This window comes from Colobus angolensis, unplaced genomic scaffold (assembly GCF_000951035.1).
Source record: "Colobus angolensis palliatus isolate OR3802 unplaced genomic scaffold, Cang.pa_1.0 Scaffold4, whole genome shotgun sequence".
Classification (NCBI taxonomy): Eukaryota; Metazoa; Chordata; class Mammalia; order Primates; family Cercopithecidae; genus Colobus; species Colobus angolensis.
The window spans coordinates 9,737,131-9,752,288 of record NW_012117376.1 but is presented as its reverse complement, the minus strand read 5'-3'; the positions used below and the strand labels follow the sequence as shown (position 1 = coordinate 9,752,288).

General features: G+C 39.0%; 1 protein-coding gene across 7 annotated transcripts in view; it reads right to left on the bottom strand.

The window, feature by feature from the left end:
• PUM1 (pumilio RNA-binding family member 1) overlaps window positions 1-15,158 on the bottom strand; it is a 145,465-nt gene that overhangs the window by 71,257 nt on the left and 59,050 nt on the right. For 5 of the 7 annotated variants that reach the window (XM_011955484.1, XM_011955485.1, XM_011955486.1 and 2 more), the window contains exons 4-5: window positions 4,596-4,704; window positions 3,458-3,636 (exon numbers count right to left, since the gene is read on the bottom strand). The exons of the other annotated variants lie outside the window; for them this stretch is intronic. In XM_011955484.1, the coding sequence (XP_011810874.1) occupies window positions 3,458-3,636; window positions 4,596-4,704 (288 nt within the window). The remainder of the gene's footprint in view (window positions 1-3,457; window positions 3,637-4,595; window positions 4,705-15,158) is intronic. 7 annotated transcript variants of the gene reach the window in all.

Genomic DNA, 15,158 nt, shown 5'->3' with positions numbered 1-15,158 from the left:
ATACTCTCTACAGAACAAACAGAAAGACCTTCCCAATATATTTTTTCTAAAAATCTTTCTTCTGTGAGGTTAAAGTTGGTCATTACCCTAATTGAAGTTTAGAGTGGTCTTCTCATTTCCCTGGGCACCATAAACCAGCAAGGCAGAAATCATGATCCACTTTTTGGCTGGCTAGGCTTCCACCTATTTGAAAAAGATCAGCTGGTATTCCAGACAGCAGGGTCCTTAGATGGCAATCTCACCCACGGGCCTCAAAAAAACAATAATTACATCTCATTTTGTAACCACCCTGAACCATGGGGGGCTGTGGGGTGGGTACCTCTTCTACTCCAAGGATAAATAAAATAAAGGATATGAAAAGAAAAGTAAAAGATTTGACTGATATTTTGAGCTCTATTATTCTGAAAGCTGCTCTCCTGAAGTTTGAGATTCCTATGTAGAATACTACCAAAAATTTACAGTGAATGCTCAGAACAAAATATGGTTGCCAGATTCTTCTTGTTAGCCAGAATGTATTCTTATCACAGAAGCCAAAACCACTAAACTGAGACCATTTGTACAATCAAAATGAATTCAAGCTAGACAAAGAGCTAAACAGCTTCAATCTAGCTGTAACCAGGAGAGTTCACTGAAAATGGTTTGTAAACCACTATAGAGAAATTTATTTTAGTTGTGAACCACCTTTACCAGAAAAGTTAGAGTATAGATTATCTGTTGTCAGTAAGAATAACTTCTTAGTTACCTGCTTTGAGGTCTACAATCACTATACCGTCAGAGATGATGTTTTCAGCTCTCAGGATTAAAGCGAGGCTTACTGGAGTTAATGTTGATGCAGCTACCCCAAAAGTAAAAATACTTGTATGCCCTGACTCCATATACTACCAAGTACCACTCCTCCTTTAGAACAATTATCTACAAGAAGCCGATATCCTATCTTTCTGGTTCTCTGAATTCAACACTTTAAATGACAGACTAGACTTAAAAAGAAAAGGCTCACTTTCCTCAAGAAGAGGCATACATACTATGACAACCATGAAGTGACTCAGGCTTCCACAAAAAGAGCTTTGGTCAGGTGTCATCCTGACCAACAGGCAGAGCAAAGCCAGGTTAGGTATAAAATCAAGAGGATACAACCACAAAGCTGATAATCAGTTCACTGGCCGGGCGCAGTTGCTCATGCCTGTAATCCCAGCACTCTGGGAGGCCGAGGTGGGAAGATCACCTGAGGTCAGGAGTTTGAGACCAGCCTGGCCAACATGGTGAAACCCCGTCTCTACTAAAAATACAAAAATTAGCTGGGCATGGTGGCAGGCACCTGTAATCCCAGCTATTCAGGAGGCTAGTGCAGGAAAATCGCTTGAACCCTGGAAGTGGAGGTTGCAATGAGCCAAGATCATGCCACTGCACTCCAGCCTAGGCGACGAGAGTGAAACTCCATCTCAATAGTAACAATAATAAAGATAACCAGTTCACTGAGCCACAGGTCTCCAGACACCAGAAGACTGTATATGCCAACAAGTGGCTTGATGTCACTAGATCAGTCTGCTTCTATCACTCTATAGATGCAATCTAAGTTAAACTATGGGATAATATTCCATTACCCACGATCTTCCTTCTAAAAGAAGCTGGAACACAAATTTGGAGAATTTTCATTTAATTTTATGCATACCTCAAAATTTTCATTTATCTTTATGCATACCTCAGAAGCTCAGTAAATTATTTGGATGGTTAGAGTCTAATCTTCTGACCCCATCTATCTAGCCTGAAGTCTTAACCTCCTCTAGTCACAATTCTTTTGTAATAGAGGTAAATCACCAGTCTCCCAGGACAAATGATAGTTTCTGTCATCAAAATAACTGTATAAGATGATTGTTTAAAAAGAGAAAAATAAGTGGCAAAATGATTCAATCCCACCATGTATCTTTCTCCTAATTCCAACTATTTTTCTGCCTCCTACAGGCTTCACAGTAATGCAGGCACATGCCTCCTGGTTAGTGCCCAAGAATTAGAAACTGATCACACACATGACAGAGAATTCACAGCTAGAGTCACAGGTTCCAGTTCACCACACTAGCAACCTACTGATGCACAACACTAATTTCTGCTGAGGAATCTGTGCTCATAAGATGAGGAAAGAGCGAGGACAGAAAAAGAGGTGAGCTGGGGATAGGGTGAAAAAAGAGAAATAACTCACATCCAAAGGGTAGATCTTGTTCTTCCCAAGCAGCCCCTTGGGAAGGTTCAAATAAAAGGAGCCATCTCCTATCTGATTCACAAGCTACTAAACCCGACCTAGGTCTCTGCAGGGTCAAAACACCGAAAAGCAATCAGGTCAGCTTTAGAATAGCTAGTACTCAAGAACTGTACTTGACACTTGAGGAAGCTGCACCAAAAATGAACTACTGTTTCTGTAATAAAATTTAACATGGATTAGGGAAAACAGGACCAAGCCTCTGATACCCAGCAAAAGATGTATAACACTAAGAAATACTGAGCAACAAATGCTATTAAAGAAAGTTATAATATTATTAATATAATTTGTGAGAAAGAATTATATTAAAATCTCTTAAATGACTGCTATCAGGTGATATCAGCTCAAAATGACTTCAGAGAAATGGCTTTGAAAAAGTACAAAACAAGTTTAGACAGGAGAAAGGGAGGGAAGACAGATTCAAGTGACTCTCATGGCCTTCCTATCTGTGACTTGGAATATGACAACAGTCACAGAATTCAAAATGAGGAAGACTCAAGTGGAAATACATCTTAAGACTTCTCAATATAGAAAGTTAATGATAAATTGTTTTGAGAAAGGCTATCACAGATGCTCACAGAAAAATGCTTAAGACTTAAAAAGAAAGAGGCTATAGACACAGAAACTTATTTGACTACAATTTAGCATCAGAAAATTCATAAGAAAGAATTAACAGAATCCCTAACTTCTTGACAGGCCAGGTGTGAGAAACAAAGCCGTTCAAGGAGGGCCAAAGAGGATTCTATAATTAAATCGTAGCTAACAAAACAAGAATAGCCCTATAATCTGATCTATATTAAGGTTTCTCGGGTATTGGCAAATCACTGCTCTCAAATCTGGAATTCCCTGTTAACATCCCATCATCAGCTTTATGTTTTAAATTCCTTCACCACCCTCCTTTTGTTTTTATTTTAAAGTAAAAATGGTGTTTTCTGATAGACCAATGAACTGTGATCGAGATTCCAGTTCTCATCTCACATGACTATCAATGTGTCCCCCCCAAAACATTATTAATTTAGTTTTTAAAAGTTTAGTTTACATCTCCTACTATGTTTGCTGAGTTCTATTTACAACAAATGTTGTTTGAAAATACCCTGTAATTAATGCTGTGAATATCTAAGGACACTAAACAGGCATGTTTTGCTTTAGGGGAAAAAAGAAAGAGACAGAGAGAGAGATAGGAACAAGTTCCTCAAGCCAACTTACAAATCCTCCTTTTCTTAGACAGGAATCGCCCGGGGATGAGCTCAACACATACTCCACCATGCTAACGCCTAGTCCCCCACTCTCCGATCGTGGGGACAGTACAGAATTGACCTCACTGTTCACATGGAAACTCTGACCAGGTCTTCTCTGCACCATGATTGGCTGGGAAACTGAATGATCTACAAAAAAGATACACAAGCATGATACAGTGCAGCCAGAGGCTCAAACAAATTATGAGTGACGTCTCATGGATAAACCAATGGAATCAGGAAACTTGCCAAGGTCAGTTGAGCCAAAACCTCCTATCATGTCTTTCACTGTATGATATTCAACATAAGCTAAGGAAATGGAACACACTCCTCATTTATCCGGGATAGCAGAGGAATACAACAGTTTATCTCGCTTATCTGGTTTATCTAGCTGAGTAGATAAAATGTTTGTCCCTTTATAAGTAAAAGGATTTTTAAAATATATTTTATTAGTATTACTAAAACAAAATATGATTTTACTGCCCTTTTTAAAAACAATGTAATTTGTTCTTTTCTGATAATTCACTGCCATCATGAGGTTCCATGCTTATGTTGTGCTGTAATACACGACACTGGTTTGGGTTTTCTGTCTCCTTCCTCCCTATCATCGGTCACTTTTTCTGCTGTCAGTGTGTCTGCCTCTATAAGTTCTCCCCATCCCTCTTCAGGGGTAGTATGCCAGAAGAATGTCCGTGCCCAGTGACTTGATTTGGTCCCAATCACGTTTAAAGATAGATCATTCCATACACGGTACACAAGGGCAAGGGGAGAAAAAGAAACATGAACTTCAAATGGCAGGTGTGGATTTTCTAATTCCAAGTATGCTGACAGCAGTACAGAACAAAACATTACAACTGAAATTATGGTCATTTCAAATAAGACCATTCCCCTGTGGCTAGCACTTCAAAAAATATTAAAGATCTGATTTTATGTTAATTATGTTTTAATAAATTACATCATATAAGCTCCTTAATGGCAATTATACTACAGGAGAGGACACTGCTTGACATGCTTATGTCACTGATGTAAAATTCATATCTTGCCAATTGCTGAGGAAAGGAGCTCTAAGACAGGCATAAATCACAGTACAGATGCTAGATCTAGATTACCTGATGTTCCCCAGGCACTGTCTCGCCATTGATCACCCAGGAATATTCCTTTTGGTCCATCTTTGCTGGATTCATCTGTTTCCCAAAACTTTTTACCTGGCAAGAGCTGCTGCAAATTAAAAATAATAGATGCTTTTAAAGAATTCATAAAGGATGAAAGTACAGCAGTCAACACTTTCTTTTAGACAAGGGTACTGAAGATGCTCACGTGCCCTGAAGGTCTTTAATTAAAGTGTTCCAACTACACAACTGTGGTCAGAGCACTACTATATATTTGGTAAAAGTCACAGAGAGGCCTAAGGCAAGGTGGGGGCAGGGGTGGGGACACTGATCAAACCATCCAATAGAGGCTCAACTTAAATAACTAGAATTATTCACTTAACCCATGCCAAGATTTTTAAGGAGGGGAGGAAGGACCTAATAGTGACCCTATTAGCTAACTACGAAGTAGACTCTTACTGAAAAAGAAAGTATCTACAACTATTAAAACACTTCTCTATGTGTACTAACTACCAGACAAAGTTACTCAAGCTGGAGCATGAACCCAGCTATGAATCTCAGCTATGAACCTGAGCTATGGAATGCCAGAGGCAAAATTCACTTCCTTTATACACAGAGACTCCATTAACCAAAATACTTCCCAACCACAACACTAACCTATTCCAAGATTTTGGAAGGACAGAGAAGCTATTCCTTCATTACTGGAAGGGAAATAAAATCTCCTAACCTCCATTAATTTTTTAACAATACTTGGTAATGCCATTAAAGTGACTTCACAAATCACTCCATGCTTCAGAGAAACACAGGGATCGCTGGCCATAAGCCAACATGAGAAGTTTATACTAGCTTCAACAAAAAAAATGCAAAGTACCCTTCAAGCAAAACACAGTACAGTTTTAGATCAAAGCACCAGTGACCAGGCTTACAAAGTAAAATTCCACAGAACTCTATCATTCTTGGTTCTGGTCATCAGCTTTACTGGCTAAAATGCCTCCTCTTATTTCCTCTAATTATGTTTTCAACTGCTATTACACAGGAAACTAAGACGTTTCAGATAGTATTTCACCACCATTTTTGAGCACAAAAATACCTGGAGAGTTGAATTTCTCAGAGGAACACAATAAAAAACCAGAAAGCACAAAACATTTCCTCTCCTTGACAATAAAAGTTTAACTTTCCCATTTAACCCATAACCCAATGGTAACGGAAAAATAATTAAACTCTGCTCTCACTAAAATAAATCTCTGCTTCCCAAATCTAATTTCTGGGTTTCTCAGCATAATTTTCATCTACCTTTAAGTGGCTCTATAATCTATCTCATGGACATGGGTTACTGCCTGGACCAAAGCAGTTTGCCACACACTTTGCTCTTAAGGACCTAATTTGTTGTTTACTAATTAAACAAGGTTAGGACAAAACACACATTTGTCTGGTATTTAATTGCGCAGATACTTAAGTTTCCTTGAAAATGAACAGTTATAAGTAGCAGTCTTCCTGGTATACCGCTTATTGCCCTAAGGGCATTTGGGGGAGGGTAAAATGGGAAAGAGCCCTGATCAACGCTAAGCTGAACTAGACAACTTTGAAGTGCCCTAGGAAATTTTACTAAACTGCCCAGAACCTCATTCTCTTTTCATTGATGAAGAAAATATCATTCAAGTTGCTGTGATGATTAGAAATACTATTGATGAGTGCCTAGCACAACAGGTTCTCAATAAATGTATTCAAAAACATCACACCTAGGTAAAATAACTGTCAAATCAGGTCACAGAGGGGATACTGAAAATTAATGTAAACTATGCAAAGGACAATTCAAGAATTATTTTTAAACTTATTTTTCTCCTTTTAGTCTCAAAAATGTCCTGTCTGCTGCAAGGCCGGGCGCAGTGGCTCACACCTATAATCCCAGCACTTTGGAAGGCCGAGGCAGGAGGATCATGAGGTCAGGAGATCAAGATCATCCTGGCTAACACGGTGAAACCCTGTCTTTACTAAAAATACAAAAAAAAAAAAAATTGGCCGGGCATAGTGGCAGGTGCCTGTAGTCCCAGCTCCTTGGGAGGCTGAGGCAGGAGAATCCCTTGAACCCAGGAGGCGGAGGTTGCAGTGAGCTGAGTTCGCGCCACTGAACTCCAGCCTGGGCGACAGAGCAAGACTCCATCTCCAAAAAAAAAAAAAAGAAAGAAAGAAAAATGTCCTGTCCGAAGATTACAAATAAAATTTCTTTCCCCATTGGTTATACCCTTTCTCCAACTAAAATTCCGATTTTTTTTTTCTCCCATATTTTGTGCAAAGCAAGAGCAACTACTCTTTTGTATTCCAGAAGAAAGAATGTCAGCCTAAGGAGGGCCTCACTTGTTTTATGCTCCACATAACAGTGCAAAGAGCGCTAAGGTGATCAAAACCATTCTTGTCCTTTAAATTTTTAAGAGTTCATTCTTCCCAGAAACTTGTAAATCTTTATTTTAAAACTCAAGGAACAGGGGGCCCAGTGTGGTGGTTCATGCCTGTAATCCCACACTTTGGGAGGCTAAGGTAGGTGGATCACCTGAGGTCAGGAGTTCGAGACTAGAATGGCCAACATGGCGAGATCCCCATCTTCACTAAAAAACACAAAAATTAGCTGTGTATGGTGGTGCACACTTGTAGTTCCAGCTACTCAGGAGGCTGAGGCACAAGAATTGCTTGAACCAGGGAAGTGGAGGTTGCAGTGAGCCAAGATCTCACCAGTGCACTCTAGCCTGGGCGACAGACAAGACTCTCTCAAAAAACAAACAAACAAACAAAAAAAACCTCAAGGAACGGTTTCCAAAAGTACCAGCCTCCAGCCTACATATGTAAATATAGTCTTTTCCATAATTTGTAAAATTGCTTACAGAAAGCAGCAGCCTTTCAGCTCAAAAATCAGTTCTGGGATCTTGTCACCTTTCATGACAGTATACCAGGTTGTCGTAATGTGCAAAGCCGGCAGAAGCAGGTGAACACATAAGCAAGGCTATTTTCAGGGTAAATTCTCTCAAAAGGAAACAACAATACAGCAAACATGAAGCAAAGTGCTATTAGGTTGGTGCAAAAGTAATTGCGGTTTTTGCCACTACAGCAAAAAAGGAAGAAAGCAAAAGACTGAACCAAGGTGCTTGGGCAAAGACAGAAGCAAAATTAGCAAAGCTCTTAAAAGTCTCTGGATCTTAGTCTTTCTCCCTTTCCTCCAAAACATATGGATTCTACACTCAACTGCTGTGGTTAGCAGCATCTGAAATGACTCAATGATCTTCACTTACAAGTACTCATGCCCTGATGTAATCCCCTTCCCCTGACTGTGGGCTAGACCTATGACATGCCTCTAAGAAATAACATAAGGCAAGTCATGGGATGTTACTTTCAAGATGTTACAAAAGCTGTGATTTCCATCTTACTTGTCCTCTTCTATCTATTGTCCTGATTGCTTACTCTGATGATAACTGCTGCTATGTTGTGAGCTGCCCTACAGAGAGGCCACATGAAGCCAAGAGAGAGACATCTCTGGACAACAGCTACATATACAAAGCTGTTGCTCTGCAGCTTCCCACTGAACTCTGCCTCTGCCCTGGGTCATTTACACACAATTAAGAACTGAGATCCTCGGTCCAACAAACAGCGAAGAATGGATTCTGACATCAACCACATGAGTAAGTTTGGAAACAGAACTTTTCCAAGCAAGCTTTGAGATAAAGGCAGCCACAGTTGAAATCATGACTGCAGTTTGTGAAGGACCCTGAAGCAGATGACTCAGGAAAGCCATGCCTACGTTCCTAACCTACAGCAACTGTGAGGCTTAAACAACTGGCTTGTTTTAGGCAGGGCATGGTGGCTTATATCTGTAATCCCAGTGTTTTGCAAGGCTGAGGCCAGGAGTCTAAGATCAGACTAAGCAACCAACATAGCGAGACTCTAGCTTTACAAAAAACTTTTTAAAAGTTAGTCTGGAGTGGTGGCGCACCTCTGCAGTCTCAGCTATTCAGGAGACTGAGGTGGGAGGACTCCTTGAGCCCAGAAGTTTGAAGCTGCATTGAGCTACGATTATACTAATGCACTCCTACGTGGGCAACAGAGTGAGACCCTATCTCTTAAAACACACACCACATACACACACACACACATACACACTATGTTGTTTTAAGCCATTAAATTTTAGGGTGATTTGTTAAGCAGCAACAACACAGTTGTGAATATGTGGAAGTGTTTTTGTATATTTGAAACACTTCTTTAGGAGTTTGTTTTCAAGAAACACTTCTTGTTCCACTTCTAATATTTAAAAGTAAGTGACGAAAGTAAAATCCTTTTGAATTTGAAAAAAAGTAATTACCTCTGTTCCACTGCATCTTTTCCCCAAATTTGTCTTATAGCCCTTCTGCATTTAAAAAAAAAAAAAAAAAAAAAAAACTGGCTTTTTTAACTCTGCAAAATCAAATCAATTTAGACACGTTGAGCTTACTGAGAATTAGTAGCAATCACTTATATTCAACAGTCAGCTAAAAGATACCTAACTGTTCAAATCTGATCATATTAAAAGGAGTTAGAAACTACTGAATTATAAAAGCAAATGATAATGTGTTATCCAAGTACAATTTCAAATTCAACAGTAACCTCTCTGCAGGTAACATCATCCACAGCATTGGCTAAAATATCCTGGTTTGCCAATCCACTGGCATAAATACCAGCAGTTGCCAAATCTTCACTTAACACACAATAACCAAAAACGTAAATGCATCCAACCTATGAAAAGATAGTCCCTATCCACCCCATCAAGAATTTGGAAATAAAGACTGGTTTTTTTGACAAGGCAAAAAGTAACAGATCACAAAAGGGATGTACAGAGTCTGTTTTAAAGAATAATTTGGTAGTAAGAGGATTAAACAATTTGACAATTCCAAAAGAAGATAACAGGAGTTAGGAATTGGTCCAATAAATAAAAGCAAAGGAGACCCAAGGAGTCAGATGTAGCCAGTATTATCCAGGTGACACATTTAAGAGCAGGGCATATGACACACAAAGAAGCCTATTCTTATTAAAGCAATCAATATATCTGGTTAGATAGTAGCTTAATTACACTGGACACTAAAAGCACCCAAGTAATCTCCTTGGCTCCAACTCTGCTTACCAAGCCATATTCTTAGAGGAACTGGCTTCCTCCTATAGCCAACCATGCCAATCATCAAACACAACTATCCTTGTCCATCTAAGAGTTGCTTTTTCTCCTTAAAAAAAAAAAAATCAGTAGACTGCATTTTGGTTTTCATACATTAGTCTCTTGTTGTTCTGGTTAGTGTGGGGTCAATATCATAACCCAATCATCTGAATTAGTAATAACAGTCCTTTTTTTTTTTTTTTTTTGTTTTGAGACGGAGTCTCGCTCTGCCGCCCAGGCTGGAGTACAGTGGCCGGATCTCAGCTCACTGCAAGCTCTGCCTCCCGGGTTTACACCATTCTCCTGCCTCAGCCTCCTGAGTAGCTAGGACTACAGGCACCCACCACCTAGCCCGGCTAGTTTTTTGTATTTTTTTAGTAGAGACGGGGTTTCACCGTGTTAGCCAGGATGTCTCGATCTCCTGACCTCGTGATCCGCCCGTCTCGGCCTCCCAAAGGGCTGGGATTACAGGCTTGAGCCACCGCGCCCGGCCATAACAGTCCATTTCAAGATCTACAAACTGAGAACCAAGACTTGGGGAGTCCTATCATCCCCAGCAATACAATAAATAGACCTTGTACTCTTCCTTGTAATGTCACATTAAGTGGAATTCCTAACTGCACCACCAATAGTGTCTGCTCTCAAATCACTGGGAGAAACACACACACATACACTATTTATCCCGTCCTGAATCCTAAGTTTATAAAAGAAAAAAACTTATGAAAATTAAAAAAAAAATCAGTAAGCTTATTCATGAGGCTTCTGGAAAACAAAACAGAAGGCAAGCACTGGTTTACAAGCAATGTTAGCCACTTGAGACACTTTTAAATTTTGTCTGGAAACACCTTTTTTCCTTTCCATCTAACAAAAAAGAACAACACGCAAAACCACACTTAACAATCAATCGTGTCATAAAATCCTACACCAAGAACCCTTAAAACACGGATTAAGACAATAAAAAGTGGAGAATATCAAGAAACTCTAGGTTTATTTTAATAACAGTGATAAAGACCCATGAATGCTCTGCAATCACTTTATTTTAAACTAGCTTTAAATCCCAGCTGTGTGAATTTTATCCTTTATCCTCTTCTGCTTTTTCTCACCTACAAAATGACCTATTGCGTACAATGAAAGAGATAACACATGTAATGACATAATACAATGCTGAAATAGTAACCAAAAAGTCAGCTACTATCCTTCTTTAAAAGAGCGAAGTAGCAGCCAATAGACAATACTAATGGTCAATGAAACGCTCCTATGTCAAACTATCAGACACAGTGATCATGGCATCACCTAGGCCATGGCAGTACAAATCTCATTACATTAACTACCCCAACAAAACAACACTACAAGAACCATGATTACGGCTTTTCAGGAACTGCAAAGAGGCAAGACAATTATTGCCTAGACTTGTTTGACCATACCACCACTAATATTTGAATAGGGATTTATCAGTGAGGTTTACTGATGATCTCAACAGTAAAAGGGCTCTCTAGCAACTACTCTGTTCTCAAAAGGAATAAAATATTAGGTAGCTAAAATTACACACTCAATACAGGCCGCACAGAGCAATCTCAGAGCAGAAATTGAGCATCTTAAGAAATACTACTAATATGGATGTGCCAACCTTGCAGACGTGATCGGTTTGATCATGTTATTATCTAGCATCTCTAACTTACAACACAAGCTTAGTTTCACTGGAATGTAGCCAATGCAGGAGACAAATGCTTGATATTTAACTAGCTGGTAAGACAGACCAACAACCAAAACAATTCTTAATCTCTTAGTATATATCTCACCACACTCTCAGTACCTTAAGAGAAGATGATATCAACTCAGAGAAAGGACCTTTCAGAACTAACTGAAACAAAGAAGTTTGATTGGTAACCACTGATAATCACATGTGGTAGTCTTACTTGTAAAAATTGTATATTTTTCACACAACTTAGTCTCTCCATACCACAGACTGTTGTTGTGAAATCAAGTGAGATAGTATATGAAGTGCTTTTACAAATACTAAGAACTATACTGATATTAAGTTATACTAAAGCCTTATTTAAAGTTTTAACTTATTAAAACATATCTTTTTAAAAAGCCAAGTTTGGCTGGGCGTGGTGGCTCACGCCTGTAATCCCAGCACTTTGGGAGGCCAAGGCGGGTGGATCACGAGATCAGGAGATCAAGACCATCCTGGCTAACATGGGGAAATCCCGTCTTTACTAAAAATACAAAAAATTAGCTGGGTGTGATGGCAGGCACCTGTAGTCCCAGCTACTCGGGAGGCTGAGGCAGGAGAATGGCATAAACCCGGGAGGTGGAGCTTGCAGTGAGCTGAGATCGCACCACTGCACTCCAGCCTGGGCAACAGAGCAAGACTCCATCTCAAAAAAAATAATAAAAAATAAAAATAAAAATAAAAAAAGAATAAGATAAGCTGAAAGCAGGCCTGTAATCCCAGCACCTTGGGAGGCTGAGGCGGGCAGAATGCTTGACGTCGGGAGTTCGAGACCAGCCTGGACAACACGGTGAAACCCTGTCACTACTAAAAATACAAAGATCAGCCAGGTGTAGTGGCCAGGCGCCTGTAATCCCAGCTACTCAGGAGGCTGAGGTAGAAGAGAATCGCTTGAACGCAGGAAGCGGAGGTTACAGTGAGCCAAAATCACACCACTGCACTCCAGTCTGGGCAACAGAGCAAGACTCTGTCTCGGGGGAAAAAAAAAGTTGAAAGCAAACTGCAAACTAAGTATTCAACAATAAATTAGCTGTGGGCCTGATGCAGTGGAGCACACCTGTAATCCCAGCATATTGGTAGGCAGAAGGATCACTTGAGGCCAGGAATTCAAGACTAGCCTGTGCAACACAGTGAGACCCTGTCTCTTTAAATAAATGAATAAACAAGCAAGTTAAGTTGTAGCACAACAATGCAGGCTCACCAAAAATAGCCATAATGACTACATGTAATATTTATAAAATAACATTAAATTTTAAAAGTAAAATACAAAATTGTAAAGACTGCTTCTCCTCATGCATTCTTCCCTTTTGGATCAAGACTGGAAAGAAAAATAAAAGCAGAAGGGTGTTTGCTAGTGCACTGGGATTGTGGATTACTTGTTTCAAACTATACTTTTGTTATGATTTTCAACTAATTTTCTAATATATAAAAACTGAGAGTATGGTGGTCTGAAATAAATAAGGCATATCTCTCAAGCAGATACATTTCACTTCAACTAATTTTTCTTTTTTTTTTTCTTTTTTTTTTTTTGAGACAGAGTCTCGCTCTGTTGCCCAGGCTGGAGTGCAACGGCGCAATCTCAGTTCACTGCAAGCTCCGCCCCCCAGGTTCACGCCATTCTCCTGCCTCAGCCTCCTAAGTAGCTGGGAATACCGGCACCTGCCACCATGACCCGCTAATTTTTTGTATTTTCAGGAGAGACGGGGTTTCACCGTGTTAGTCAGGATGGTCTTGATCTCCTGACCTCGTGATCTACCCGCCTCAGCCTCCCAAAGTGCTGGGATTACAGGCGTGAGCCACTGCGCCTGGCCACTTCAATGTAATTTCAAAAGGGCAAAAGTTAATAGCAATTTTAAGAAAAGAGCTCATGTCCTAAGTTTCAAATATTTTTAAGCAAGCTGATACAGGATTAGCATCCTTAATCCAAAAAAATGCAAAATTTGAAATGCTCTAAAATCCAAAACTTTTTGAGTGTCAATGTGACAGTCAAAGGAAATGCTCACTGGAGCATTTCAGATTTCATGTTTCTGGATTAGGCTCTTCAGCTAGTAACCATAATGCAAATATTCCAAAAATCAAAAAATTCCAAAACATTTCTGGTCCCAAGTGTTTTGGATAAGAGATACCCAACCTGTAATAAATTTCCAACTCATTTTGAAAATTGTTGCTTAAATAAGGAATATTAAAAATGTTCAGTGTTCCATCACAAGCCAGTTTTTTTTAACTAAAAATAAGTATATAAAGCAAAGAATTTTTAAGTTTTCAGCTTCTCTTTCAGTGAAGGAATAAGATCTTCCAAATTCTCATTTCACATTTACATATATGTATATATTCATGGTATTAAAAATAATCTACATATAAGCAAAGTGGATTTCTTCCTGCATCCACTTTAATGTTACTCAATACTTACATGTAAAGATTATTTTTAAACGTTAAAATCTATGTTCTCATTAATTTAATTCAAATCACCAAAAAAACTGTCTAAGAATCAACATCTGCAATAATTTTCTTTATATTTCTCTGCTAGGTATCATCACAATCTGGCATGTAGTAATTACTGCTTAAAATTTTTACCCTACTGTTGCAACTGGTTACTACTGAAAACAGACTTCCATAGACATGGTGGTGTTTTAACAAAACACCTCTTTTGGCTGAAATCTAATATACTGCTTTTTAAAAAAGCAAACTTTAATCTGTTGCATAATTATGATTAACAGATTTTTTAAATAATTATGCAGTATATAAATTAACAGATTTTTTAAAGGTTTTCCCAGGTTATTAAGTACCTTTTCTAAGCACTGTTAATACTTGTATCTAATGCCTTTAAATAACACTTCCACCACTAAGGATGAAATCAAGGAGACTGCAGAGTATAGGACAAGATGAGGTAATCTGATCTTCTCTCCCATAACTGGGAAATCAACATTGCTTTTCTGACTATTGAAAAAATGAATTTCAGTATTTGAAGTACTTGCTGATGTCCAAAAGTACTACTTGCACATACCGTAAAATGCACAGCCTGCATTAGACACTACTGGAAAAAACAAAAAAAAGCAGTAAAAGACATTCTTTGCCCTGAAGGAACTTAAAAGATTAAAAAGAAAAACCAAAGTCAAACGGATAAGTAATTTTAAGATAAGCACACTGCCTAATAATGTAGTATAGACTGTTAGAATTCACAGCTTACTACAGATGAAGAAAGGAAGAGCAACCAACCACCAATGAAGAAATGAACCTGGGACAGGATGGTCAAGAACTATCTTAAAGAAGGGAACAGAATTTAGAGCAAATCTGTCCAACTTGCAGCCCAGAACTGCTTTGAATGTGGCCCAATACAAAGTCATAAACTTGCTTAAAACGTTATGAGATTTTATTTTGCAATTTTTTTCTTTTTTTTTTTTTATAGTTCAGCTATCATTAGTGATTGTGTATTTTATGTGTGGCCCAAGATCACATTCTTCCAATATGGTCAAGGGAAGCCAAAAGACTGGACAACCCTGATTTAAAGTGAGTGAGACGGTGCAAAGGACCTTCTACAATGAACAAAGGTAGGCAGAAGTGAAAGCAAGCGGAGCAGGTGCCCACCTGGAAACTGGCCATCAACACAGGGTAGCAATAAGAAGAGGGTGAAAAATCACTAATGTCAGCTGCCAGTGAGACT